This window comes from Macaca nemestrina, chromosome 3, assembly GCF_043159975.1.
Source record: "Macaca nemestrina isolate mMacNem1 chromosome 3, mMacNem.hap1, whole genome shotgun sequence".
In the NCBI taxonomy this organism is placed as follows: domain Eukaryota; kingdom Metazoa; phylum Chordata; class Mammalia; order Primates; family Cercopithecidae; genus Macaca; species Macaca nemestrina.
Window position 1 is genome coordinate 61,453,317 of NC_092127.1, and position 27,523 is coordinate 61,480,839.

Here is a 27,523-nt window from a genome sequence, read left to right on the forward strand (position 1 = left end):
ATATATGCCAACAGCAAACAAACTGAAAAAGAAATCAAGACAGCTACAAAAATATATAAAGTAGGTATAAGTGTAACCAAAGTGAAAGATCTCTACAAAGAAAACTAAAAAACACAGATGAAAGAAATTTAAGAGATCACACAAAAAAAGGGAATGATATCGCATGCTCATTGATTGGAAAAATCAACATTGTTAAAATGTCAATACTACTCAGTAACTTCTACAGATTTAATTCCATCCCTATCAAAATACCTAAAACATTCTTCACAGAAATAGAAAAAACAATCCGAAAATTTATATAGAACCATAAAAGGCCCTGAAAAATCAAAGTAATTCTGGGCAAAAAGAATAAAGCTGGAGGCATCACACTATCCAACTTCAAAATATAATACAAAGCCGTAGTAACAAAGGTAGCAAGATACTGGTGTAAAAGCAGACACACAGACCAATGGAACAGAAAAGAAAATTTAGAAAAAAATCTACACATTATCAGTCAATTCATTTTTGGCAAAGGTACCAAGAACATACATTGAGGAAAGGACAGTCACTTCAATAAATGGTGCTAAGAAAACTAGATAAACATATGCAAAACTATGAAGCTAGACCTCTATCTCTACCATATACAAAAAGCCAATCAAAATGGACTAAAGACTTAAACTAGGACCCAAATCTATGAAATTACTAGAAGAAAATGTTGGGAAAACATTCCAGGCCGTTGGTCTAGGCAAAGATGTTTTGTGTAAGACGCTAAAAGCACAAGCAACAAAAGCAACAATAGACTAATGAGATTATATCAAGCAAAACAGTTTCTGCATAGCAAATGAAGGAATCAACAAAGTGAAGAGACAACCTACAGAATGGGAGAAAATATTTGCAAACTATCCATCCAAAAAAGAAAGGACTAATAACTAGAATATACAAGGAACTCAAACAACTCAGTAGCAAAACAAACAAACAAAACACAAATAATCCCATTTTAAAACTGACAAAAGATCTAATATACATTTCTCCAAAGAAGACATCAACTGGACAACAGGTATATTTTAAAATGCTCAACATTGTTAATTATCAAGAAGATGAAAATCAAAACTACAATGATAAAGCATCTCACCCCAGTTAAAATGGCTTTTATCAAGAAAACAAAAATTAATGGATGTTGCAAGGATGCAGAGAAAGGAGAATGCTTCGAAACACCATTGGTGGGAATGTAAATTAGTACAGGCACTACAGAAAAAAGAATAGAAGTTCCTCAAAGAAAACTAACAACAGAACTACCATATGATCCAGCAATCTCACTGCTGGGTATATATTCAAAATAGAGGAAATCAGTATATCAAAAAGACAGCTGCACTTCCATGTTTATTGCAGCACTATTCACTACAGCCAAGATATGTAATAAACCTAAGTGTCTATCAATGGATTAATGAAGAAAATTATATATATGGGTATTTATATATATGTATGTATATGTATGTGTATATATGTGTAAATATATGCACATACACATATGCACATACATAAACATACACACATATACAATGGAATACTATTCAGCCATAAAAAAGCATTCTGTCATTTGCAGCAACATGGATAGAACTGGAGGTCATTATGTTATATGAAATAAGCCAGGCACAGAAAGATAAGTACCACATGTTCTCACTAATTGTGGAAGATAAAAAAGTAGCTCTCATAGAGATAGAGAGTTGATTAGTGCTTACTAGGGACTAGAATGGGTAGGGCGAAGAGGGGTGAAAAGCAGTTGGTTAACAGGTACGAAAATACAGTTAGTACCAGAAATAAGATATAGTGTTTTATAGTACAGTAGAGTAACCATACTTAACAACAACATATTGTAGAGTACAAAATAGCTAGAAGATTGGTACGCAAAAAGATCTTTAAAAGAAAAGGAAAAAAATAGAACAGAATAAAGAAAAATGTTTTAGGTGATTGATATCCCCATTACCCTGATTTGATCATTACACATTGTATGCAAGTAACAAAATATCACATGCACCCCCAAAATATGTACAACTATTATGTATCAATTTTTAAAAAACTGTATTGCTAAAAATGCTAATGGTCATATGAGCCTTCGGCAAGTCATACTCTTTTTGCTGGTGGAGGGTTTTGCCTCGATGCTGATGGCTGCTGACTGATCAGAGTGGTGGTTGCTGATGGTTGGAGTGGCTGTGGCAATTTCTTAAAATAAGACAACAATGAAGTTTGCTACATTGATTGACTCTTCTGTTCCCAAAAGATTTCTCTGTAGTACGGATGCTGTCCTAATAGCATTTTACCCACCGTAGAACTTCTTTCAAAATTGGAGTCAGTGCTCTCAAACCCTGCCACTGCTTTATATAATATTCTAAATCTGTTGTTGTCATTTCAACAATGTTTAAAGAATCTTCACCAGTAGATTCCATCTCAAGAAACCACTCTCTGTGCTCATCCATAAGAAGCAATTCCTCATCCCTTCAAGTTTTATCATGAGATTGCATCAATTCAGTCACATCTTCAGGCTCCACTTCTAATTCTACTTCTCTTGTTATTTCCACCACATCTGTAGTTAAATCCTCCACTGAAGTCCGAGTCTCTCAAAGTCATCCATGAGGGTAGGAATCAACTTCTTCCAAAATCCTGTTAATGTTGATATTTTGACCTCCTCCTATGAATCACCAATGTTCTTAATGGCATGTAGAATGGTGAATACTCTCCAGAATGTTTTCAATTTACTTTGCTCAGGTCCATCAGAGGAAAGACTAGCTGCAGCAGCTATAGCCTTATGAATAGACTATATATGAATATTCTAAATAATAAGACTAGAAAGTTAAAATGACTCCTTGGGATCCATGAACTGCAGAATAAATGTGTTAGCAGGTATGAAAAAAACATTAATCTCCTTGTGTATATTCATCAGAGTTCTTGGGTGATGAGGTACACTGTCAATGAGCAGTAATATTTTGAAAGGAATCTTTTTTTCTGAATAGTAGGTCTTAACAGTGGGCTTAAAATATTTAGTAAACCACACTGTAAGTAGATGTGCTGCCATGTAGACTTTGTTTTTCTATTTATAGCGCATAAGCAGATGAGTAGATTTAGCATAATTCAAAAAAGCCCTGGCATTGCCTTCAACTTGAAGTCACCACCTGCATTAGCCCCTAACAAGAGAGTCAGCCCTGTCTCTTGAAGCTCTGAAGCCAAACACTGACTGCTCCTTCCTAACTATGAAAGTCCTAGATGGCTTATTCTCCCAATAGAAGGCTGTTTTGTCTACATTGAAAATCTACTGTTTAAGGTAGCCACACTTTTTTTTTTCAGATCTAGACCGGCAGAAATGTAGCCACTTTTATTGATTATCTTAGCTAAATCTTCCTTAAAACTCGCTGCACCTTCCTCATCAGCACTTGCTCCTTCACCTTGCACTTTTATATTATGGAGACAGCTTCTTAAACCTCATTAACCAACTTCTGCTAGCTTCCAACTTTTCTTCTGCACCTCCCTCGCCTCTTCATAGAATTGAAGAGAGTCAGGGCTTTGCTCTGGATTATTCTTTGGCTTAAGGGAATATTGGGGGTGGTCTGATCTTTTACTCAGACCACTCAAACTCTCTCGCTATCATCAATAAAACTGTTTCACTTTCTTATCATTTGTGTATTTCACTGGAGTAGCACTTTTAATTTCCCTCCAAAATTTTGCCTTCATATTTTGGCTGTTTGACACAAGACATCTAGCTTTCAGCCTATCTTGGGGCTTTCAACATGCCTTCCTCATTAATGATGGTATTTCTAATTTTGAAGAATTTTGACTCTTAATTTCACTTGAACACTTAGAGGCCGCTGTAGGGTTATTAGTTGGTCTAATTTCAACATTGTTGTCTCTCAGGGTACAGGGACGCCCAAGAAGAGGGGGAGAGATGGAGAAATGGCCAGTCAGTGGAGCAGCCAGAAAACATACAACATTTATTGACTAAGTTCACCATCTTATCTTGGCGGGATTCATGGTGTGCCAAAACAATTACAATAGTTAACATCAAAGATCACTAACCACAGATTACCATAAAATACAAAATTGTAGCTAGGCATGGTGGCTCATGCCTGTAATCCCAGCACTTTGGAAGGGCGAGGTAGGAGAATTGCTTGAGTCTAGGAGTTCAAGACCAGCCCAGACAGCAGAGTGAGACCCCATCTCTATAAAAAATAAAAAAATTAGCTGGACATGGTGGCATGCAACTATATCTCCAGCTACTCAGGAGGCTGAAATGGGAGGATCACTTGAGTCTGGGAGGTTATGGCTACAGTGAGTCATGATTGTGCCACAGAATTCCAGCCTGTGCAACACAGTGAAACTCTGTCTCAAAAAAAAAAAAAAAAAAAAGGCCATGCGTAGTGGCTCACACCTGTAATCCTAACACTTTGGGAGGCCAAGGCGGGCGGATCACAAGATCAGGAGATTGAGACCATCCTGGCTAACATGGTGAAACCCCATCTCTACTAAAAAAATACAAAAAAAAAAAAAAAATTAGCTGGGCATGGTGGCAGGCACCTGTAGTCCCAGCTACTCAGGAGGATGAGGCAGGAGAATGACATGAACCCTGAAGGCAGAGCTTACAGTGAGCCAAGATCACACCACTGCACTCCAGCCTGAGTGACAGAGCAAGAATCTGTCTCAAAAAAAAAAAAAAAAAAAGATAATAATAATAATAAAGTTTGAAATATTGCAAGAATTACCAAAAGGTGACACAGAGACATGAAGACATGAAGTGAGTACATCTGTTGGATAAAGGGCATTGATAAACTTGCTCGACACAGGGTTGCCACAAACCTTCAGTTTGTGAAAAACACAGTATCTATGAAGCACAGCAAAACAAGGTATACCTGTAAATCCTAGAGGATCAGTAAAAAATAAAAAGATATAACTAATCAGCCAATAGTAGAGATAAAATAGGGTCATTATAAAAACTCAATCCAAAAGAAAGCAAAAAAGCAAAAAAAGAATGAAGAATAGATGAGGCAGCTGGGTACAGTGGCTCATGCCTATAATCCCAGCACTTTGGGAGGCCAAGACAGGTGGATCACCTGAGGTCAGAAGTTCGAGACCAGCCTGGCCAACATGGTGAAACCCCATCTCTACTAAAAATACAAAAATTAGCTGGGTGTGGTGGCAGGCACCTGTAATCCCAGCTACTCAGGAGGTTGAGGAAGGAGAATCACCTGAACCTGGGAGCTGGAGGTTGAAGTGAGCCAAGATCGTGCCATTGCACTCCAGACTGGGCAACAGAGAGAGACTCAGTCTCAAAAAAAAAAAAAGAATAGATGAGACAAAGAAATGATAGATTTAAATCCAACCACATCGGTAACTACACTAAATGTGGATAGTCTAAACATACTGATTAACACCTTATCAGACTGGGTTATAAAAAGCAAAGAAAGACCCAAATATATGCTGCCTATGTGAAACCCACTTTAAAACAAAGAGATTGCTTAAAAGTAAAAAGGTAGAAAAAGATACACTGGCAAACACTCATCTAAAGAAAGCTCGCATAATTATACAAATATCAGACAAGGCTGACTTCAAAACAAGACATTACCAAGGTTAAAAAGAAACATTACTGGTGAGTATGCAAAATGATAGGGCCACTTTGGAAAACAGGTTGGCAGCTTCTTACAAAACTAAACATATTCTTATCATACAATCCAGCAATCATGCTCCTTAGTATTTATCCAAGGGATTTTAAGATATGTCCACACTAAAACCTTTACATAGATGTTTATAGCAGCTTTATTCATAATTCCCAAAACTTGGAAGCAACAAAGACAAGATGTCCTTCATTAGGTAAATTAAACATTTTTCACTGTTGTTGATTTCTAAATATACTGCTCCAATAAAAAGAAATACTCTGGGGAAAAAAACTGAAAAGTCACTTATAACCCCAGAATAACTATTAGTATACCACAGGTGTGCAGAAGAACATACGCACTTTTTATCGTTTAGAGACAATATATCTAGTAAGAACAATGTAAAATAATCAAATGTGTATCACTAAATAGACAGATTTCAAGGTTTTGAGAGCATGATAAACTCCCTAGCATTTCTTTTCATGAAACTAACTAATCCTTTTCTAGTAATCAGTCAAAAACATATTTTCCCAAAGTTTTCAAGTGGAAAAACTATCCATTAATTATTCTGAAAATATCTAGTATAAACACAAAATGGTGTTTACGAAACACAGGCTGGGTGAGGTGGCTCATGCCTATAATCCCAGCACTTTAGCTGGGCGTGGTGGCTCACGCCTGTAATCCCAGCACTTTGGGAGCCTGAGGCGGGTGGATCACCAGGTCAGGAGATCAAGACCATCCTGGCTAACATAACCCCGTCTCTACTAAAAATACAAAAAATTAGCTGGGCGTGGTGGCACACACCTGTAGTCCCAGCTACTCGGGAGGCTGAGGCAGGAGAATTGCTTGAACCCAGGAGGCGGAGCTTGCAGTGAGCCAAGATTGTGCCACTGCACTCCAGCCTGGGTGACAGAGCGAGACTTCGTCTCAAAAAATAAAAATAAAAAAAATCCCGGAACTTTAGAGGTTGAGGTAGGAGGATTGCTTGAGGCCAGAAGTTTGAGACTGTCCTAGGCAACAGGGCAACATTCTGTCTCTATTTTTATTTAAAAGAAAGAATCACAAAGCAATGAGCAATAAATCACCTCTGCAACCCCTTTGAAGGACAAAACACCACAGTGCTTTGCATATCACTGGCACTCTAAAAGATTTGCTCTAGTCTTCTTTTTTTAAAATTAATTTTCTTCTTTCTTATAAAAAAAAATTTCTGCTAAAAATCAACTAATCTAAATGATTTACCAAAAATGGGGGAAAAAAGCAAAATAATAATGCTTTGTTTCCATAGTATTTATATAGTTTGAGTAGTGTGTTTAGCACATTAATGCCCTCAATAAATATCTACTAAGAACCTATTAAATGCCACTAAGACTCTGGGATTTTTCCAAAGATAATAACTTTCATAGACCTACATAAATAAATCTAAGAGTTCACATTTGTGAAAAATAATTTAAATGGGAAAAAAAAACTGTCTTACTGGATTATTTCCTTAACATACTTGTAAAACTTATCTCTTCTTTGGCTTCTTTGTACCATTTTCATTGTTCTGTAACTTGCTAACATATTAATTTTTAAATATTTTGAAATATCTAATTAGTAACTGTTTTCAAAAAACTTCAAATCAAGAACAAAAAAGTAATGTTTGAGAAATATAGTACCTGACAGAGGATGTTCTTGGCCCATGGTCTCTGGAATCCATTACCCAACCAACATGACACTCTAGAGGGGGATTTGTGCTATGCCTTGTTTTTCTCTTTCTTGGACTCTAAAGAAAATAAAGTCAAGCATTGCAATTAGTTTCAATAGTGTGAACTTCACAAGTAAATTAAAACCCTCTGACTATAAATGAACTCAAACATTTTCATACTGTAGATAACACATTGTGAAATCATATGAAGTCACAAAACTCAAAAATCTCACACACAAGTTACAAAACTTAATAAGGTCCTTTGGTAGGTTTGTGACACAAGGATAAAATGAAGTGCAGCTTAGTGTGATTCTTCATTATACTTTCTGTTCGTCTTTAATTACAGTATCCAATGGTAAAAAAGGTTTTTGTTTGTTTGTTTACTTTTAAATGGGGTCTTACTCTGTTGCCAAGGCTGGAGTGCAGTGGCATGATCATGGCTCACTGCAGCCCTGACCCCTACAGGCTCAAACAATCCTCCCACTTCAGCCTCCGAAGTAGCTGGGACTACAGGCACATGCCACCATGCCCAGCTAATTTTTGTATTTTTTTAGAGATGGGGTCCCACGGCATTGCCCAGGCTAGACTCCAACTCCTGGGCACAAGCGATCCACCTGCCTTGGTCTCCCAAAGTGTTGGATTACAGGCATGAACCACCATGCCCAACCAAAAAATTTCTTAACCTGAGAAACTATCACTATGGTAAAGTACGATTTTTAAGTGAAATATTACAAGTTATAACACACACTTTTTAATGTGATGTTATAGAAATTACAACGTCTCATTCTATAATGTTAAAGGATACAAAATGCAAGCCTTATATTCCTGGTTGTTTTGTATACCTTTACATCAATGGCTTTTGGTTCTTTAACAACAGGATAAAATCTTGGTGTTTTGTTAGGATCTTGTAACCTAGGTGTTCGAGGTGTTTTGGGTGTTCTTGTAGGATGAATTCTAGGAGATTCTGGAACTGCTGTAGGCAACGAACAAACCATTGCTGCCGAAGTTATTTCTGAAACATCAAATAGCTTCTGAGCTAATTCATCAGTCAAATCTGCAAAATAAAAAACTCTTAAAATTATTTAGATGCTAGGAAAATATTTTACTTTGAGAATAAGGATAATTCTGGAATTCTCTAAGCTCAAAGGATTTTTCACTGAAAACATTTCAAATATATAAAAACAAAAATAACAAATACTTTTTTGACCATTATCTAACTTTATAAAATTTTTATTTTTCTATATCTGTTTATGACTTTTTCTTTTAAAGAAAGGGTGAAGCTTCCTGTGTAACCTCCGCTAATCCCATTTCCCTCCTGCTTTCCTTTCTCAGAGATAACTAGCCTCTTAAATTTGGAATTTTGATCTATTATTACATATATGTAATATTATTTTGCATAATTAACTTTATATATGTAACATAATACTATATCACTTTGTAAACTTTTCTCGTTTTATTTACATAGCTCTAATTTGTTCATTTTCAGTGCTGAATAGTATGTGGTGTACAAATATATCACAATTTATCCATTCTCCTGCAGAGAGACATTTATATTATTTCAAAGTTTTTTGTTTAATCAACAATGCTGTGATCAACATTGTTGAACATGTTTCTGTATACGTATGAGCATTTCTCTAGGGTTTATATCTGAGTGGAAATACTGAGTCAAAAGAGATGTGCATCTGGCCGGGCGCGGTGGCTCACGCCTGTAATTCCAGCACTTTGGGAGGCCGAGGCGGGGGGATCGCGAGGTCAGGAAATCGAGACCATCCTGGCTAACACGGTGAAACCCCGTCTCTACTAAAAATACGAAAAAATTATCTGGGCATGGTGGCGGGCGCCTGTAGTCCCAGCTACTTGGGAGTCTGAGGCAGGAGAATGGCGTGAACCCGGGGAGGCGGAGCTTGCAGTGAGCCGAGATGGCGCCACTGCACTCCAGCCTGGGCGACAGGACACCATCTCAAAAAAAAAAAAAAAAAAAAAAAAAAGAGATGTGCATCTTCTGATTTAATGACCACTGACCGCCAAACCACTTTCTATAATGATTTCACCAACTTACACTCTCACCAGCAGCATGTGAGAATTCCAACAATTTAACATCCTGGTGAAGACTGGGTTTTGTTTAAACTCTTAACTATTCTTCCATCTCATGGGATTTAAAAGATATTTGCATTTCCTTCGTTATTGCTAGTGAAATTGCGCATGTTTTCATATATCTAGTTACCCTTCAGACTTCCTCTTTTGTGAGACTGCTATTCAAACCCTTCGACTATTTTTTTTTTTATTCTGTTATTTTACTTGCTGATTTGCTCATGAAAATCTTATGGTAAGATACCAAATAAGCCAGCAGATAAATCAAGTAATAGCAACAAAAAAAAATAGTCTCTATTTCCGTGTGGTTTTTCTTCAGACTTATCTACTTCTTTTGATTCATATAACAACTTTTTGTTTTTTTCACTCAACAAATATTAAGTGCCTGCTATCTGCCAAGCACTATTCTAGGCACGAGTTTGTAAAGTCAAAAGTGAACTTACACATTTGCCATTTCCTCTCCCAATCCATTTTCCTCACTGTTACCAGAATGATTATTCTGAGGAGAAAATTAGATCATTTCATATTTCTGTTTAACATTCTTCAGTATTTCCCATTTGCCTCTAGAATAAGCCTAGGCTCTTTACCCTGGCATATGAGATTTTGCTGATTTTGCCTCATCTGTTGTCATTTTCCACTTTGATCTTGGTGACACAAATAGCACCAAACTGTCAGTCCTGATCCTTGTTCTATATCTTTTCATATGCTTTTTCTTCTTTTTTTTTTGGAGACGGAGTCTCGCTCTGTCGCCCAGGCTGGAGTGCAGTGGCCGGATCTCAGCTCACTGCAAGCTCCGCCTCCCGGGTCTACGCCATTCTCCTGCCTCAGCCTCCCGAGTAGCTGGGACTACAGGCGCCCGCCACCTCGCCCGGCTAGTTTTTTGTATTTTTTAGTAGAGACGGGGTTTCACTGTGTTAGCCAGGATGGTCTCGATCTCCTGACCTCGTGATCCGCCCGTCTCGGCCTCCCAAAGTGCTGGGATTACAGGCTTGAGCCACCGCGCCGGGCCATATGCTTTTTCTTCTGTCTGAAAGTCCCTTTCCTGAATCTTTTGTATACCCAATGCAACAGTTACCATAGCCTTCCTTTAATACCCAGCACAGATGTTACCTTTCTTGGGAATGTGAAGCATTCCTTGAACACCTTTGTGCTGTGTCTGTATTTTCTCCATTTATTGTTTCATTTATTAAATTAAAATTTATTTGCTTACATATCATCCCATAGATGCCAACAGTAAGTCTCATTGCTTTCCAGAAAGCAACTACCACAATTGCATCGAATACTAGTGCCTACCATACATAATGTCTGGGAAAAAATATATCCTTATCAAAGGAATGCTAAACTTAACTGAATTGTGTTAATACTGTTTTCCTTATACCAAAAATATATACAATCTGGTCAGGTGCAATGGCTCCCATCTGTAATCCCAGCACTTTGGGAGGCCAAGCCAGGTAGATCACCTGAGGTCAGGACTTTGAGACCAGCCTGTCCAACATGGTGAAATCCCATCTCTACTAAAAATACAAAAATTAACCAGGCATGGTAGCAGGCACCTGTAATCCCAGCTACTCAGGAGGCTGAGGCAGGAGAATTGCTTGAACCCGGCAGGCGGAGGTTGCAGTGAGCTGAGATCACACCATTGCACTCCGGCCTGGGGAACAAGAACGAGACTTCATCTCAAAAAAAAAAAATATATATATATATATATATATGCATATATATATGCATGTATATATATATAGAGAGAGAGATACAATCCTAGAGATAAAAACATGAACATATACTGAAAAATGTGTTAAATCCAGTACCTTTGTGAAAGACATTTTCAAAGATCTAGGAGCAGTAACAACCCAGAAAGAGTAAGCTTCCTATCACTTAGATTATGGTCTATAAATTCCATTTCCCACTAATTAGTTCTCCTCAAAGAAATAACATCTGGAGTACAGAATGTATAATCTGAGCCTGGGAAATCTTGAGCAATAAAGTAGCAGAAAAGCAATAAAGTAGTTTTTAAAATACTAGCATAAATCAAAGGACAAAGGAGTAAATCTTAGAGGTTCACCAGTCAAAAATAAAACAATTTGACCACTAAAAACAATGACCAAAATGGATTAAACACATCGAATAAATAAGCTCCATGAGTTCATAATGATACTTTAAAACTTAATCACATTTAGAGTTTCCTAGGGCACTAACTCATTATTTTGAAAACCAATAAACTGAATAAAAAGAAAGAAGCAAGCATTTATCCTTCCTTGTCTGTAAAAGTTGAATTTCAGGGTAACCAAAGAGTTGATGAAAGAACATTCTTCATAAGAAAATTTTACGTAAGGATTGCAGAAGAAATGATGGAATTAGAAGTTAACCATTTTGCAATTCTACTGACAGAGGAAATCTAGGGAATATTCATCAATAGCTGCTAAAACCATTTGGTAAAAGATTGGAGCGAAACTTGTTAATGAAAGGATCAGGCTGACAACACCTGAGTCAAATCATGAATCACAGCATCAGTAAAAGTGGGAGTGACAGATATACTATGATGTTATAGGAAATAGACAAGTCTTCCTAAGACATATTCTTGCTACTAGGAAAAAAACAATGCCAAAACTTGAATATACTCAATCCTCTATATCTAAATCCTTTGTACTTATACTTCATTAGTAATACATGGGATAAAGGATATACTAAATGATACGAAGAAGATACAGTCAGGTAAATATAGATCATAAGAAATCCTACCAGTTTCTTCAACAAATTAACCAGTTTCTTCAACAAATCATTGTCATGGAAAAACAAGGGAAGAGAAATAATTAGAGATTAAGATTGACTTAATGGTGTTATCAGTCAATTGCAATGTTTGCATCTTGTTTCGTCCTAGTTCAATCAAACAATTTGAAAAATATATTTCAGACAATTAGGGACAACTAAACATATACTGCTTAGTAGATTATATTAAAAATTATTGCTAATTTTGTTAGGTGAAATAATGGTGCTATAAAAATTTACATACATACTTGTTTTGTAAGTCCTAGTCAGTTTGCAATATATAGTGAAGTATTTCCAGAAGAAATGATATGACTTTGAGATTCAATATAGAATACCAGAAATAGATTGGGAGGCAAGGTACAGATTAAAAAAGAATGTCAACCTATTAACAATTGTTGAAATTAGGTGAGATGGATACATGAGGATTTCATTAAACAATTCTCCCTATTGTTATCTGTACCAGAACATTTCCAAAATCAAAAGCTAAGTTTTATTTGTTTTATACTTATTTTATTCCAGGTGCTCAGGGTGAATTTTGCCCACCAATAAGAGTAGGTACATTAATTTTGTAAGATTAACATCTATAGAGTACGTTGGTTATCTCAAAAGAAACATTTTACAAAATTTTTATAGACTATCATATACCAATTTATAATATTTTGACATAAAATTATCAAATATTAGTTCATTACAAGAACATAAAATATTCATAGTAAATATTAAAATATTATTATTGGAAATATATTAGGAAACAAGAACATATTAACATTTTTTGTCAACTACAAGCATAGCATAATATATGAATATCATCTATATATTATAACTTCCTTTTAATCAAAAGCATAGGCCATCTCTTGTACATGAATAGTCATAATAGCATTTTTCATAATAGCCAAAACTAGAAACAATCCAAATATCCATAAAATGTTGAATGGACAAAAAAATGTAGTATGCTCATTCTATGAAATAATACTTAGCAATAAAAGAAAGGTACTGATACATGCAATGACATAGATGAATCTCAAAAATACTATGTTAAGTGAAAGATTCCAAGTATATAACTATGTATCATATGATTCCATTTATATAAAATTTCTGAAAAGTGCAAAACCATAGTGAAAGAAAGATAACTAGTTGCCTCAGGCTGAAGGTGAATGTTGGGATTGACTGCAAATGTGCATGAGGAACTCTTTAGTATGATGGAATTGTTCTAAAACCGGATTGTGGTGCTGGTATACAATTTTATACATTTACTGAAATTCAAATGATACACTTAAAAAGGGTTAAAGCAGTAATTTTCAAGGTATGGTCCCAAATAGAACTATTGGCATGACCTGGGAACTTGTTAGAAATGTATATTCTCATATCCCACCTACCTTACTGATTCAGAAAGTTGATACAGAGTCCTTTAATCTGTTTCAACGAGCTTCCCAGGTGAACCTTACACATGCTAAATGTAAAAACCACTGAACTTAGGGGTGTGCTAACTATTCTACTATCTAAGGTTTTCCAAATTTTATCACTACCAAATCAGATCATTGCACAGCTTCATACCTGAACCATATGAGCCTTGTTTACAGTCTCCACTGCCTTTATAAAAATAAAATTCAATATTATGCTGTTAGTGTTTAGTGAAGGTCAAAAATTAAAAATGCGACATGAGAACTGGCACCTCAGGTTTTTTATAAATAAAAATGCCTCTAAAGCAGAACTCAGCAAACTTTTCCTACAAATGTCACATAGTAAATATTTTTTGCTTTTTAAGACGTAAGGTCTCTGTTGAAACAGCTCAGCTCTGCCTTTGTAGCATAAAAACAGCAAGAGGCCATATGTAAATGACCAGCGTTATCACATTGGCCCATAGCAGGCTAGTTTCAGTCAATAGGCCATAATTTGCCAGCCACTGAACTATAGCAGTCAGATAGATATGAATCCAAATCCTGGATTTATACTTTGCTAGCAAAAAAAAGAAAAAAAATCATAACTGTATTTTGTGTATTCAATAAAGTACAGAAAAACACGAGCATATTAAAATACATATATATAGGCAGTATAAAAGAGGATCCAATCAAGCTTCTAGATGAGAAAAGGACGACAGCTGAGATTTTAAAACATACACATACACACGCACGCACACATACACACGCACGCGCGCACACACACACACACTGGATGGATTAAAAATAGACTCTGTAGAAGAAAAGGCTAATAAACTTGAAGAGAGGAATAAAAGTTACTTAAAACAAAAACAGAGTAAAAGGTCTGAAAAACAACAACAACATAACGGAGCATTAATGAAGTATGGGACAACTTCAAGTGCCCTAATATAAATTATACATGTAATTGGAGTCTTGAGAGAAAGAGAAAAAAGAACAGGAAAACATTATTAATCTTTTTTTTTTTTTTTAAGACAGAGTCTCACTGTCAACCAGGCTGGAATGCAGTGGTACAATCTTGGCTCACTGCAACCTCTACCTCCCGGATTCAAGTGATTGTCGTGCCTCAGCCTTCCGAGTACCTGGGATTATAGGTGCGCGCCACCACACCCAGCGAATTTTTGTATTTTTAGTAGAGATGGGGTTTCACCATGTTGGCCAGGCTGGTCTCGAACTCCTGACCTCAGGTGATCCATCTGCCTTGGCCTCCCAAAGTGCTGGGATTACAGGCATAAGCTCCCACACCCAGTCTATTAATTTTTTAATTAAAATTTTAAATTTAAAGGAACAGCTGAACACTTTCCAAATTTGATTAAAAATGTAAAAACACACATATTTTAAAAACTCAGTGAGTTCAAGCACAAGAAACATGAAAAGTACACCAAAGCAATAGTAATTAAGGTGCTTAAAATGGGTGACAAAGATTAAAAGCAACCAGAATCAACAGAAACTGAACCGAAAACAGAAAGGCAACCTCAACAACAGAAAAAAAAGAAACTGAAAAAAAAATCAGCCAAACCTTAAGAACCCGTGGGACAACAAAAGGTCTAGGAGAGAAGAAGTGCAGGTCTAAAAATTTTTTTAAGGAAATAATAGTTGAAAACTTCCCAAATTTGTCTAAAGTCAAACCTACAGATTTAAGAAACAGACAATCCTATCCAGGATAAACCCAAAGAACTCCATACCAAGGCACATCACACTCTACTTGCTATAAACTTAAGATGAAAAAAATAAAAATCTTGAAAGTAGCTAGAGATGCATTACTTGTAGGGAAACAATTTGAATGACAACAAAATTTTATACGAAAAACCACGGAGGACAGAAAGAAGTGGTACAACAGTTTTGAATCACTAACAGAAAAGAACTGTCAGTCCAGAATTCTTTATCCAGTGAAAATATCCTTGGCAATAAGGTGAAATAAAGACATTCTCAGAAGAAAGAAAACTATAAATCATAGCCAACTGAACTGCTCTAAAAGAACCACTAACCTGAGTATTTCAGACAGAAGAAAATGATAACAGAAGGAAACCTGAAACATCACGAATAGAGGAACAGCAAGATAAATGGTAAAGGTCTGGATAAATATAATAGACTATTCTCCTTTTAAGTTATTTAAAACATGCTTGAAAGTAAAAAATAAAACATTGGTGGGCTTTTTAACATATGAAGATACATAAGACAATCATTACATAAAGAAATTTCAGCTGAGTGTGGTGATTCATGCCTATAATCCCAGCACTTTGGGAGACTGAGGTAGGAGAATCTCTTGAGGTCAGGAGTACTAGACCAATCTGGGCAACGTAGCGAGATCCTGTCTCCACAAAAAAATAAAAAAATTAGTTGGGCTTTGTGGCATGCACCTGTAGTCCTACCTACTTGGGAGGCTGAGGTGGTAGGATTACTTGAACCCAGCAGCTTGAGGCTGCAGTGAGCCATGAGTGCACCACTGCACTCCAGCCTTGGCAACAGAGTGAGACCCTCTCTCTTGGGGTGGGGCCGGTGGGGAGAGAAAGGAAAAAAAAAATCTCTATGGGGGTATGGGGGTTAGGTTTCTACATTCTTATTGAAATGGTAAAATATTGATTCGAAATAAACTGAAAAGTATGTGTTTAGAAATCCCTAGAGCAATCACTAAAAACAATTATACAAAAAAAAGATATATATGTCCAAATTCACAGTACATAAATTAAAATGTAATAGAAAAAGTTACAAATAACACAAAGAATGCAGAAAATGGGCAATAGAAGCAAAAAAAAAAAAAAAAAAAAGAAAAGGAATAATAAAAAGGTTGACCTAAATCCAAACATACCAATAATTACATTAGTCTAAACAAACCAATTAAAAGACATATTGTCAGACTGAATAAAAAACATGACCTAACTATATGCTATCTATAATAAACTGACTTCAAATATAATGTTATAGGTAGGTTAAAAGTAAAAAGTTGGCAAAAGATACATCACATACCATGAGAGAGAAATGAAAGAAAGCTGGAATGGCTATATTAAAATCAGACAAACTAAATTTCAAAGCAAACAAGGACACATACATGAATGAAAGGGCCAATTCACCAAGATGACACAATATACCAATGGGTATAAGGTGAACTAACAAAAGAGCTAAATAAATGAAGCAAAACCCAATAGAACTGAAATAGGAAATAAACAAGTCTGCAATTATAGGTGGTGACTTCGACACTCCTCTCTAAGATAGAACCAGTAGATAAAAAAATCAGCAAAGATATAGAACTCATCAACACCATTAACCAACTGAACTGAACAGACAATATGGAACATTCTACTCAAAAATATATAATAAACATTCTTCTCAGATGTATATGGTACATTCACCAAGACAGACTATATTGTGGGTGATAAAATTAGCAAATTAATTAAACAAATTTGAAATTAACAAATTAACTTTAAATTTTAAAATAATGTAAAGTATGTTCTCTGGCTATAATAGAATTAAACTATATATCAATAAGATTAATAACAGAGGGATAACTGAAAAAGTTCTAATCACTTGGAAATTACACCGAATACGCTCCTAAATAATACATAAAGAGGAAGTCTCAAAAGAATTTAGAAAATGTTTTGAAAGCATAAAAATTAATAAAATACAACATATCAAAATTTGTGGAATGCAGCTAAAGCAGTGCTTAAACAAAAATATATAGAATTAAGGGCTGTGCTCAGTGGCTCATGCCTGTAATCCTAGCACTTTGGGAAGCCGAAGTGGGTGGATCATTTGAGGCCAGGAGTTCGAGACCAGCCTGGCCAACGTGGTGAAACCCGGTCTCCACTAAAAATACAAAAATTAGCCGAGTGTGGTGGCACAGACCTGTAATCCCAGCTGCTCAGGAGGCTGAGGCAGGAGAATCGCTTGAACCCAGGAGGCAGAGGTTGCAGTGAGCGAGGTTGTACCACTGTACTCCAGCCTGGGCGACAGGGCGAGACTCCAAGACTCTGTCTTAAAAAATATATATAGATAAATATAGAGAGCGAGAGAATATTAAATGCTTATATCCGAAAAGAAACTCTCAAATAGTAATTTAAACTTCTCCCTTAAAAATGAGATTTCAAACAAATAGATTTCAGGAAGATATCCAAATTTTAAAAATTAAACAAAAACACTTCTAAATAGTTGATGTATCAAAAAACTAAAAAGAAATTAGAAAATATATAGAACTGAATGAAAATCAAAATGCAATAACACATAAAATACTGCTTGGGGGAAATTTGTAGTACTAAATGGTTATAATAGGAAAGAAAAATGTGTCAAATAAATGATCTAAGCTTCCACTGAAACTAAAAAAGGAGGAACAAAATAAGAAAAAAGGAAATAATAAAGAGCAAAAATTAATAAAACTGGAATAAAAATAAAGTAAATCAATGAAAATAAAACTTAAAAAAATTAAACTGATGAACCTCTAGCTAGATCGATCAAGACAAAAAAGACACAAATTTATAAAGAGTAGGAATGAAAGAAGAGATATCTCTACAGAACCTACGAACAGTAAAAGGAGAAAAAGAGCATATTATAAATTCCAGGAAACGAACAAATCCAATAGGTACAAGAGCTCACCTGAGAAAAAAGACTTACTTAGTCTTATGTTTCTTAAAGAAATAAATGTGTAGTTTAAAACATTCCAATAGTTCCAGGCCCAGATGGCATCTGGGCCTGGATGGCATCACTGGGGAATGCTAACAATGTGTAAGAAATAAACAATTGTAGACAAACTCTTCCAAAATACAAAAGAAGGAACACTTACCAACTCATTTTATGACACTCATTTTATAACACCTCTAACACTAAAATCAGACAAATATAATCCAAGACAATGAAAAAAAAAAAAACAATATTCCTCATGAATATAGTACAAAAGGCTTCAAAAAATATAAGCAACCTGAGTCTAACAATATATAAAAGGATAATATAATAACTAGGATTATATAAAAGGATAATATAATAACTAAATGAGACTTATCCTGAGAATCCAAGACTAGTTCAACATTTGAAAACCAATCAATGTACTTTACAACACAAACAGACTAATTAAGACAAGCCATATGACATGAGCCACCGCACCTGGCCCAAAAGATACTCTTAAAAAATGAAAATATAAGCCCCAGGTTCTGAGAAGACATGTGCAAATTACCTATGTACATCTGTAATAAAGGACTTGTATCCAGAGTAAAGAACTCTCAAAGCTCAGTAACAAAAACAACTCAATAAAAGAAATGTCCAAAGATTTGTGCAGGCACTTTGCCAAGCATGAACTGATGGCAAATCAGCACATAAAAAGATACACAACAGCATCAGTCACAATGAGATACTACTATTAGATGGCAAAAAAAAATTTTTTTTAACTAACAATACTAAATGCTGGTGATGATGTAGAGCAAATGGAACCCTCATATATTGTTGGTAAGAATATAAAATGGCACAGCTATTTTGGAAAAGTTGGACAGTTTCTTAAAAAGTTATACTTACTGTATGATCCAACAGTGCCACTCAAAAGCATTTACCCAAGTGAAATGAAAACACATATTCACATAAAAACTTGTAAACAAATACTCATAGCAGCTCAATTCATAATCACCAAAAACAGAAAAACAACCTATATGCCTTCAACTAATAAGTGGATAAACTGTTTACATCCATGCAATGGAATGCTACTTGTCAGTAAAAAGGTAATACAAACAACACACAAAAGCATGAATAAATCTGAAAGGCACTATGCTAAATGAAAGGAGCCAGACTCAAAAGGCTATATTTTATATGATTCCACTTATATGATATTCTAGAAATGGCAAAACTATAGGAATAGAAAATAGAAAACAAGCTGCCAAAAACTTGGCCTGGGTTGAATACAGAGTCATGGAAAAATCCTCAGGGAGTAATGGAAATGTTCAGTAACTTGACTAGGTGGTGTTTACATGACTGTATTCATCTGTCAAAGTTCCCAAAATGATGTACATAAATGGTGTGAAACTTACTGAATGTAAACTACATCTCAATTTTTCAAAAAATATGACCCACAAAGCTCAGGCAACGAAAGCAAAAATAAACAAATGGATTGTACCAAATGAAAAAGTTTCTTCTGCACAGCAAAGGAAACAGTCAACGGAGCGAAGAGACAACCTACAGAATAAGAAAAAATACTGCAAACCACATATCTGATTAGGAGTTATATCCAAAATATATAAGTAACTCAAACAACTCAATAGCAAGAATGCAAATAATCCAATTAAAACATGGTCAAAAGACCTGATTAGAGATCTCTCCAAAGAAGACATAAGAAGGTCAACATGCATATGAAAAGGTGCACTGGTGTAGCCATTGCGGAAAACAGTATGGAGATTTGTAAAGAAATTAAAAGTAGAATTACCATATGACCCAACAATCCCTCTTCTGGGTATATACCCAAAGGAAATGAAATCATCACCATAGAAAGATATCTATCTGCACTCACATGTTCATTGCCACATTATTCACAATAGCCAAGATATAAGATATGGGAACAACTAAAGTATGTGTCCACTTATGATAAACAGAGAAATGGTGATGTGTGTGTATGTATATGTGTGTGTGTGTATATATATGTGTGTATATATATGCATATATGTGTATATATACGTATATGTGTATATATGTATATGTGTATGTGTGTGTATATATGTATATGTGTGTGTGTGTATATATATGTGTATATATATAGAGAGAGAATAGAATAGAATTAAACCTTTAAAAAAAGGAGATCCTGCCATTTGCTACAATATGGATGAAACTGGAGGACATTATGCTAAATAAAATAAGTCAAACACAGAAAGAAAAATACTTCATAATGTCGCTTATACATAGAATCTTTTAAAAAAAGTATATAGACATAGATAATAAAACAGTGGTTACCAAGGGTGGGATGAGGGAGAACGGGGAGATGTAGGTCAAAAAATACCAAGTTGTAGATATGTAGGATAAATAAGTCTAGAGATCTAATGTACAACCTGAGGGCAACAGCTAATAATATTATATTATACTTGGTATTTTTGCTAAGAGAGATTTTAGGTGCTCTTGCCACAAAAAAAGGTAACTATGTGAGATAATATGTTCATTTGCTTGACTATTGTAACCATTACACTATATATATATATCAAAACATCATGTTGTACACCTTAAATATATATAATTTTTAAGAGGAAACAAAAAATATAACTGGATATTTGTAGGGTGGTCAGAATGAAAGGAGAGAGACAGGCTAGGAGTTTATTACAATTAACCAAGGAGAAAATGATGGTGACTTTTACAGGGTGATAGAGATGGAGAAAGTGAGACATGGTTAGATTCTAGATATATTTTTAAATATATATAACTTTCCCATAAATAAGATATGGAGTTTAAAAAACAAACAGATCAAAAATGACACAGAAATGTTTTGACCTGTGCAACTGGAAAAATGGAGGTAATATTTACAGAGATGTGGAAGTCTAGGAGGAAAAGTCCTTGGAGAGGGGTGGGAATTCAGAACTTAGATTTTGGACATATGAAATTTAACATGCTTATAAAATATACAAGTAGAACTGTTAACCATACAGTTGAATATTTGTCTGAAATACAGGATGGAGGTCTGGTCTATACATATTAATTTGATACTCATTAGTATAATAATGCTCTTTAAAACCCATGAGACTTGATGCTATTACACGAGGCGTTAATGAGGATTCAAAAGAGGAGAAATTTGAGGACTGGGTCCTAAAGCATCCAAATTTTAGAGGTTAGGGAAACAGCGAAGAACTAGCAAAAAAGACTCCATGAGGCAGAAGGAGAATAAGTGAATAAGTGTTCAGGAAGTAAAAATATGTTTCAGGACAGAGCGATTAATTTGATTTAATGCTGATGTCAGGTAAGATAAGGACTAATTTGACCCCTCTTATATATAGAGATTCCTGGTGATATTATCAGTAGCTGGTTTGGGATGTGGAGGACAGAGGCCTGTTTGGAGCAGGCATAGGGAATAAATAGGAACATAGATACTGAAGACAGTGAAAATAAACTCCTTCTTTATGCCTTAAATTCTATATTGTAATGGCAATACCAACTCTTTTCTATTAGGATCATTCTTTTATATGATTTCCCATCCTTTACTTTCTAATATTTCCATATGTTATGACATATAACTAGCATAGAGTGAATTTTTTAAGCCCAATTAATTTTAAGATTAAAATTATCTTTTAATTTGAACATTAATCTATTCAACATTTCCTGTCATAGCAGTATATTGGGTCAAATTCTATCTTTTTTAAATTTTTGCTTTATTTTTATACTTTTCTGTTCATATATTTAAAAACTAGAGATTACAGCACACAAATAAAAATTAATAGATTTATATATAAATTTTAAAATACAGTTGATACACACTCATACCAACCAACTAGACCAATACATAAATTCCAGATGCTAGCAAACACATATGCAGACCTTCCAGATGGGATTCCCCCACCCTCAGGAGTAAATTAATATATTAAATTTTTATATTAATAATTCTCCTTGCTTATATTCATGGCTCCTATGTGCTATGCATATATCCATGAATTTTATACTTTATGTAATAGCATTACATTGAATGAACTTCTTTGTTCTAGCTTATTTTATACATCCTATTTTTTTATTTTTTATTTTTGTTATTTTTTCCTATATTTTTAGATTAACACATTTCGTCACGTATAACGTTAGTTCTTTCATTTTCCACTGCTGCCTATTTTTCCTATGTATGAATACACCACATCTTATAATACATTCTACTATAACTGTGCATTTTTTAGTTTTCAATTGCTTTTTTCTATTATGAACAATGATACTGCAAATATTCTCTTGGTAAACATCTGCAACAGTATGCCCAGGCTGTTCTCAAACTCCTGGGCTCAAGCGATCCTCCTGCCTTGGCCTCCCAAAGTGTTGGGATTTTAGGCATGAGTCACAACGGCCTGCCACAGTATCTCTTGAAATGAAACTGCTAGGTTATAATATGGTGTATCACTATGGTTTTAATTGGAAAACCTCAATAAAAATAGCAGCTTTTCATATTTATTGGCCATTTGGTCTTCCCAAATATGAAACTGATGTTCATGTTTCATTTACTACTTTTTCTGTTAATGTTTGCCATTTTTCACATTAATTTTTAAGGTTATGATATTAATTCTTTGTTAATGTCATGCAATGCCAAATTTATCTCCTTATTTGCTATTTGTATGCTTTCTATGATGTGCAAAGGAACATACATTCTCAATTTTAAAGTATTCAAATTTAACAAGACAAAAAATCCAGCAATTTAACTGAACATCCCTAGTGGGACACACAAAGAACCTTAAAGAAAGCTTTAAAGTATAAAGTTTTTAAAAGTTTAAAGTTTGGCCGGGCGCGGTGGCTCAAGCCTGTAATCCCAGCACTTTGGGAGGCCGAGACGGGCGGATCACGAGGTCAGGAGATCGAGACCATCCTGGCTAACACGGTGAAACCCCGTCTCTACTAAAAAATACAGAAAACTAGCCGGGCGCGGTGGCGGGCGCCTGTAGTCCCAACTACTCGGGAGGCTGAGGCAGGAGAATGGCGTGAACCCGGGAGGCGGAGCTTGCAGTGAGCTGAGATCTGGCCACTGCACTCCAGCCTGGGCGACAGAGCGAGACTCCGTCTCAAAAAAAAAAAATAAATAATAAATAAATAAATAAATAAATAAATAAATAAATAAATAAAAGTTTAAAGTTTAAAGAACTCTAAAAGAAGTTACCTTTCAGTATTTATAATATTGTTATTTAATGTTATTGTTATTCTGGAACTATTATATCATAGGATTAGCAAATAAATAATTATGTTACTGTGGTTAGGAAGAAAGATTTTTTATATGTAAGTAAAAAGCAATACAACTACAAAATCAAAGAAGTTAAAATTAAAACCTATAATCTTAAATTTAGACAGAAAATATCAACATGAATACATAATATATTTTTCTCTTTAAAAAATTTCCTAGCTCTTTCTATTCAAAAGGCCTAGAAACAAGGACCAACTCAGCAGCAGGTCTGGTACTGACAAAGCTCAACCTTGTGTGGGGGCTCAACCTTGTGTGGGGTGGGAAACATTCAAGTTAACAGTCCAACTCCATTATTACTGAGCAAGAAAATGAAAGGTGGCTTTAGAGCTAACAGTCAATAAACTGATAACTGGCACAGGTATCAATAATAATAATAACTATAATAGAGTGAAACCCATCTCATGTATTTATGAGTTCACAGTGATCATTTAAAAACAAACAAACAAAAACTTCATTAGTCACCAGCGAAGAATGTTAAGGAACCAGCTAGTACTTTGAAACTAGTAAACAAAAGGAAATAATTCAGCACTGACTCAGTTTCCTGTAAGAACTCTATCTCAGAATAAATAAATATTCTGAGGAAAGTTCTCTTTATAAAAGTATTCTACCTATTAAGGTAAGATGTAATGATTAAAAATAGAATCATCACTATTTTGCAACCCCTAGTAAAATAAAAGCTTCACTCACTGATCATCAATGACCGCTAACATTACAAAAAGAGACAATACAGCATTATGTATCTCCTAATAGTATTCAATACTACATATGACATATGCTTACAGAGATTTGAGTCTTAATCTAATCAAGCCTCTATGCTGAACTAACAGTCATAGATAACTCAGGACTAGAAAACAGGTTAAATGAAACCATGGGGATATAATCAGCAAAATTCAGAATGTGAGAAATTCTACAGGACAAACAACCCAGTTTCTTAAATACCAAATTGCAAGGACCAATAAATTATAAGGCAAAAAACAGTAGAAACCTGTAGACTAAAAAAGACATATCAATCTATTGCAATCTATTTGAAGAAACTGGAAAAAAAAAAGTGATGAATGAGGAAATTTGAACACTAACTAGATATTTCACATTAAGGAATTACTGTTAATTTTAGAAATAATGTCCTGCTAATTTATGTGTTAAAAGATACAGCCCTTATCTTTTTAAAGACACATACAGAAATATTTAGGGATAAAAAAATATGAATCATATGATTGAGAATTTGTTTCAAAATAATCCAGAGGGAGGTATAGGAGTGACTGGAGTCAAGACAAAACAAAATTGGGTATGAGTGATTAAGTACAACAGGAAAATGGGAGTTTTATTATAAAATTCACTCTATCTTTGTATATGTGTGACTTTTTTTCTTCTTTTTGAGACGGAGTCTCGCTGTCGCCCAGGCTGGAGTGCAGTGGCCGGATCTCAGCTCACTGCAAGCTCCGCCTCCCGGGTTCACGCCATTCTCCTGCCTCAGCCTCCCCAGCGCCTGGGACTACAGGCGCTGCCACCTCGCCCGGCTAGTGGGTTTTTTTTTTTTTTTTTTTGTATTTTTAGTAGAGACGGGGTTTCAGCGTGTTAGCCAGGATGGTCTCGGTCTCCTGACCTCGTGATCCGCCCGTCTCGGCCTCCCAAAGTGCTGGGATTACAGGCTTGAGCCACCGTGCCCGGCCATGTGTGACTTTTTATAAATCTTTTTTTTTAACCACCTTCGGGAAAAGACTATAACGAAATCAGTTACACTTGTCTGAAATGTCAGATTCAATTTATGGATCTCCCAATGTATTTATTTACACTGTCACACACAGCTAAGACTTTAAAACAAAAGAATGACTCTATTGCATTCTTAGGATCAGTGAGTCGGTGAAAAAATTTATTTTTGGAAGAGAAACATTCCCAGCAATCTTAAAATCACATCAGATACATAAAGAACCAACAAATTCTGCCTACTTCTAAGTAAGCCTCTGGCTTTGAGCATAACCTGGTGTGATCATAGAAGTTCACAAAAGGATAAAAGTTGAGTTTTAAAATTCTAGCATTTTACCATTTACCTAATGATTTTCCACAAAGAAAGAAAAAAAAAAAGGAGTAATTTTTAAAAACAATTCAGAACTGCTTTAATACTATTCAGACACTTACACAAAAGCAGATTTACATACCTTGCCTGGACTGTGAAGGTGCTACAGGAACTTCTTGGTTTGGCTCAAAAGGAAGTTCAGGTGTTAGGTTTTCAAACTGCTCTTTACTAATGAGATTTAGCTTCTTAAAGTTCTCAACTTCTTGCTGAAGTAGAATGGAGGAATCTAATTACTAAACTGGCTAACAGAGTAACCAACAGACAATAATTGATAGCAACCTCAAAAAAATGAACTTCTAAAACAGGGATTAATCACAATGGAGTGAAAAAGATGTTCTAATAAAGAATCTAGCATTAAACTTAATAACAACATTCAGAATCTAAGAAGCATATAAAACCCTAAAATATTATGATGATTTTGTAATTAAAAAACACGAGCACACAAACTAATCATTAATTATTTGTTGAGCATGTACATACAAGACTACCAGGTATTACAGAAGTTACAAAGTAATCTAATACAGGTTCCCTACCATTAAGGAATTTATATGTTAGATGAAAAGGAAGAAATGAACACATAAAAATGAATATTAGGCAGTGCGTGAAAAGCGATATTGGTATAAAAATTAAGATCATCAGGAAGCCATCACAGAAGAGATGGGACAAAAGCAGCTCTTGAAGGATGAGAATTTAGAGAAAGGGAGAAGCATTCTAAATAGGTAATGTGAGCAAAGATAAGACGCTTAGAAAAAGCAATGTGTTTATTAGAAAGTAATTACGTGAATGAGAATATCTGTGTAGAACCAGTGGCAAAGAGGCCTGATGCGGAAGTCGGAGAAAGCTACTAGAAGACCTTTAATACTGGGTCAAGAAGATTTCACTTTGTTTTATAATAATGGATGCATGTGATAAAGATAAATCTGGATGGCCCTGGATAGCTGCAGCGAAGAGACTCAGTAGGTTTGAGTTGTTAGCTCAAAGGAAGTATAGACCCCTCTCTGACTCTGTTGTTAGCTCAAAGGAAGAATAGACCCCACTCTGACTCTGGGGTTCTGGAGGCTTCCCCTTTGTAATTATTATTACATAGTCACTTAGGTGTTTCCATCCCTGCCCTACAAATGTGTGGAGCGTTACAGAGGGTAGAGGTCATTCTCTACTGGAAGTTCACTTTGCCACAGGTGCATAAAGACCCTCTATGTCTGGCCTAAACTGTAAGAGAAAAAAAGGAGTTTGAGGGACTGCTTACACTCTACTATTTCTTCTAAGTTTTTCCCAATAAAACCCTATATCACATCTATGCCACACGGTACTAATGGGTACATGAATCTTTACAGGACAACATCCAAAGAGGGTTTAAGCAAGTAAAAAACATAACAAAGAATTTGTCAGATTGAAGCAAATTTAAAATAGGAAGCAAATTAAATATCATTACAAGTAGTAGCTTGCTCTTAATAACAAAAGAATCTTTTCCTTCTGTCTTCAAAGATGAAGTCACTTGTCAGCTCAAACCATTTATTAAATCCCAGTGTTAGCCTTTTAGATTATGATCTTTTTATCACTAAAGTATCTTTAATTATGTCAAAATGTATATTTATCAACATTTCTTCCTCAAAAGTTTTCAATAAGCTCTTCAGGCTAAATCAGAATCATTGCTCACTCCTCTTGTCCCTTATCTTGCTACAGAGCTTGCTATTAGCAACTCCCAATTCTGTAAATAATTATTGTATGTTTACTACATGCCAGAGATAAATAACACAATTCTACCCTGATGGAAACACAAGTTGTATATGTTTTAGTTTTTATTTTTAACTAATTCATTAATGTATTACACACACACACACATACATGAGAAGTGTACAAATCATAAGTATACATCTCAATGAATAATCAAAGGTAAACAGACTTAAGTAATCACCATTCAGGTAAAGCAATTACTAGCACCCTAGAAGCTTCCTTTTCATGTCCCTTCTGGTCAGGATCTCCTCTTTC

At 35.1% G+C, this 27,523-nt stretch overlaps 1 protein-coding gene across 7 annotated transcripts in view; it reads right to left on the reverse strand.

The window, feature by feature from the left end:
* The window catches only part of LOC105486414 (La ribonucleoprotein 1B), a 151,921-nt gene that overhangs the window by 28,067 nt on the left and 96,331 nt on the right, over nucleotides 1-27,523 (reverse strand). For 4 of the 7 annotated variants that reach the window (XM_071093046.1, XM_071093044.1, XM_071093045.1 and 1 more), the window contains exons 12-14: nucleotides 25,617-25,740; nucleotides 8,142-8,353; nucleotides 7,271-7,377 (exon numbers count right to left, since the gene is read on the reverse strand). In XM_071093046.1, the coding sequence (XP_070949147.1) occupies nucleotides 7,271-7,377; nucleotides 8,142-8,353; nucleotides 25,617-25,740 (443 nt within the window). Of the gene's footprint in view, nucleotides 1-7,270; nucleotides 7,378-8,141; nucleotides 8,354-9,833; nucleotides 9,890-25,616; nucleotides 25,741-27,523 lie in introns of those variants that run through there. The other 3 variants (XR_011620976.1, XM_071093048.1, XM_071093050.1) reach the window with 3 other exon arrangements.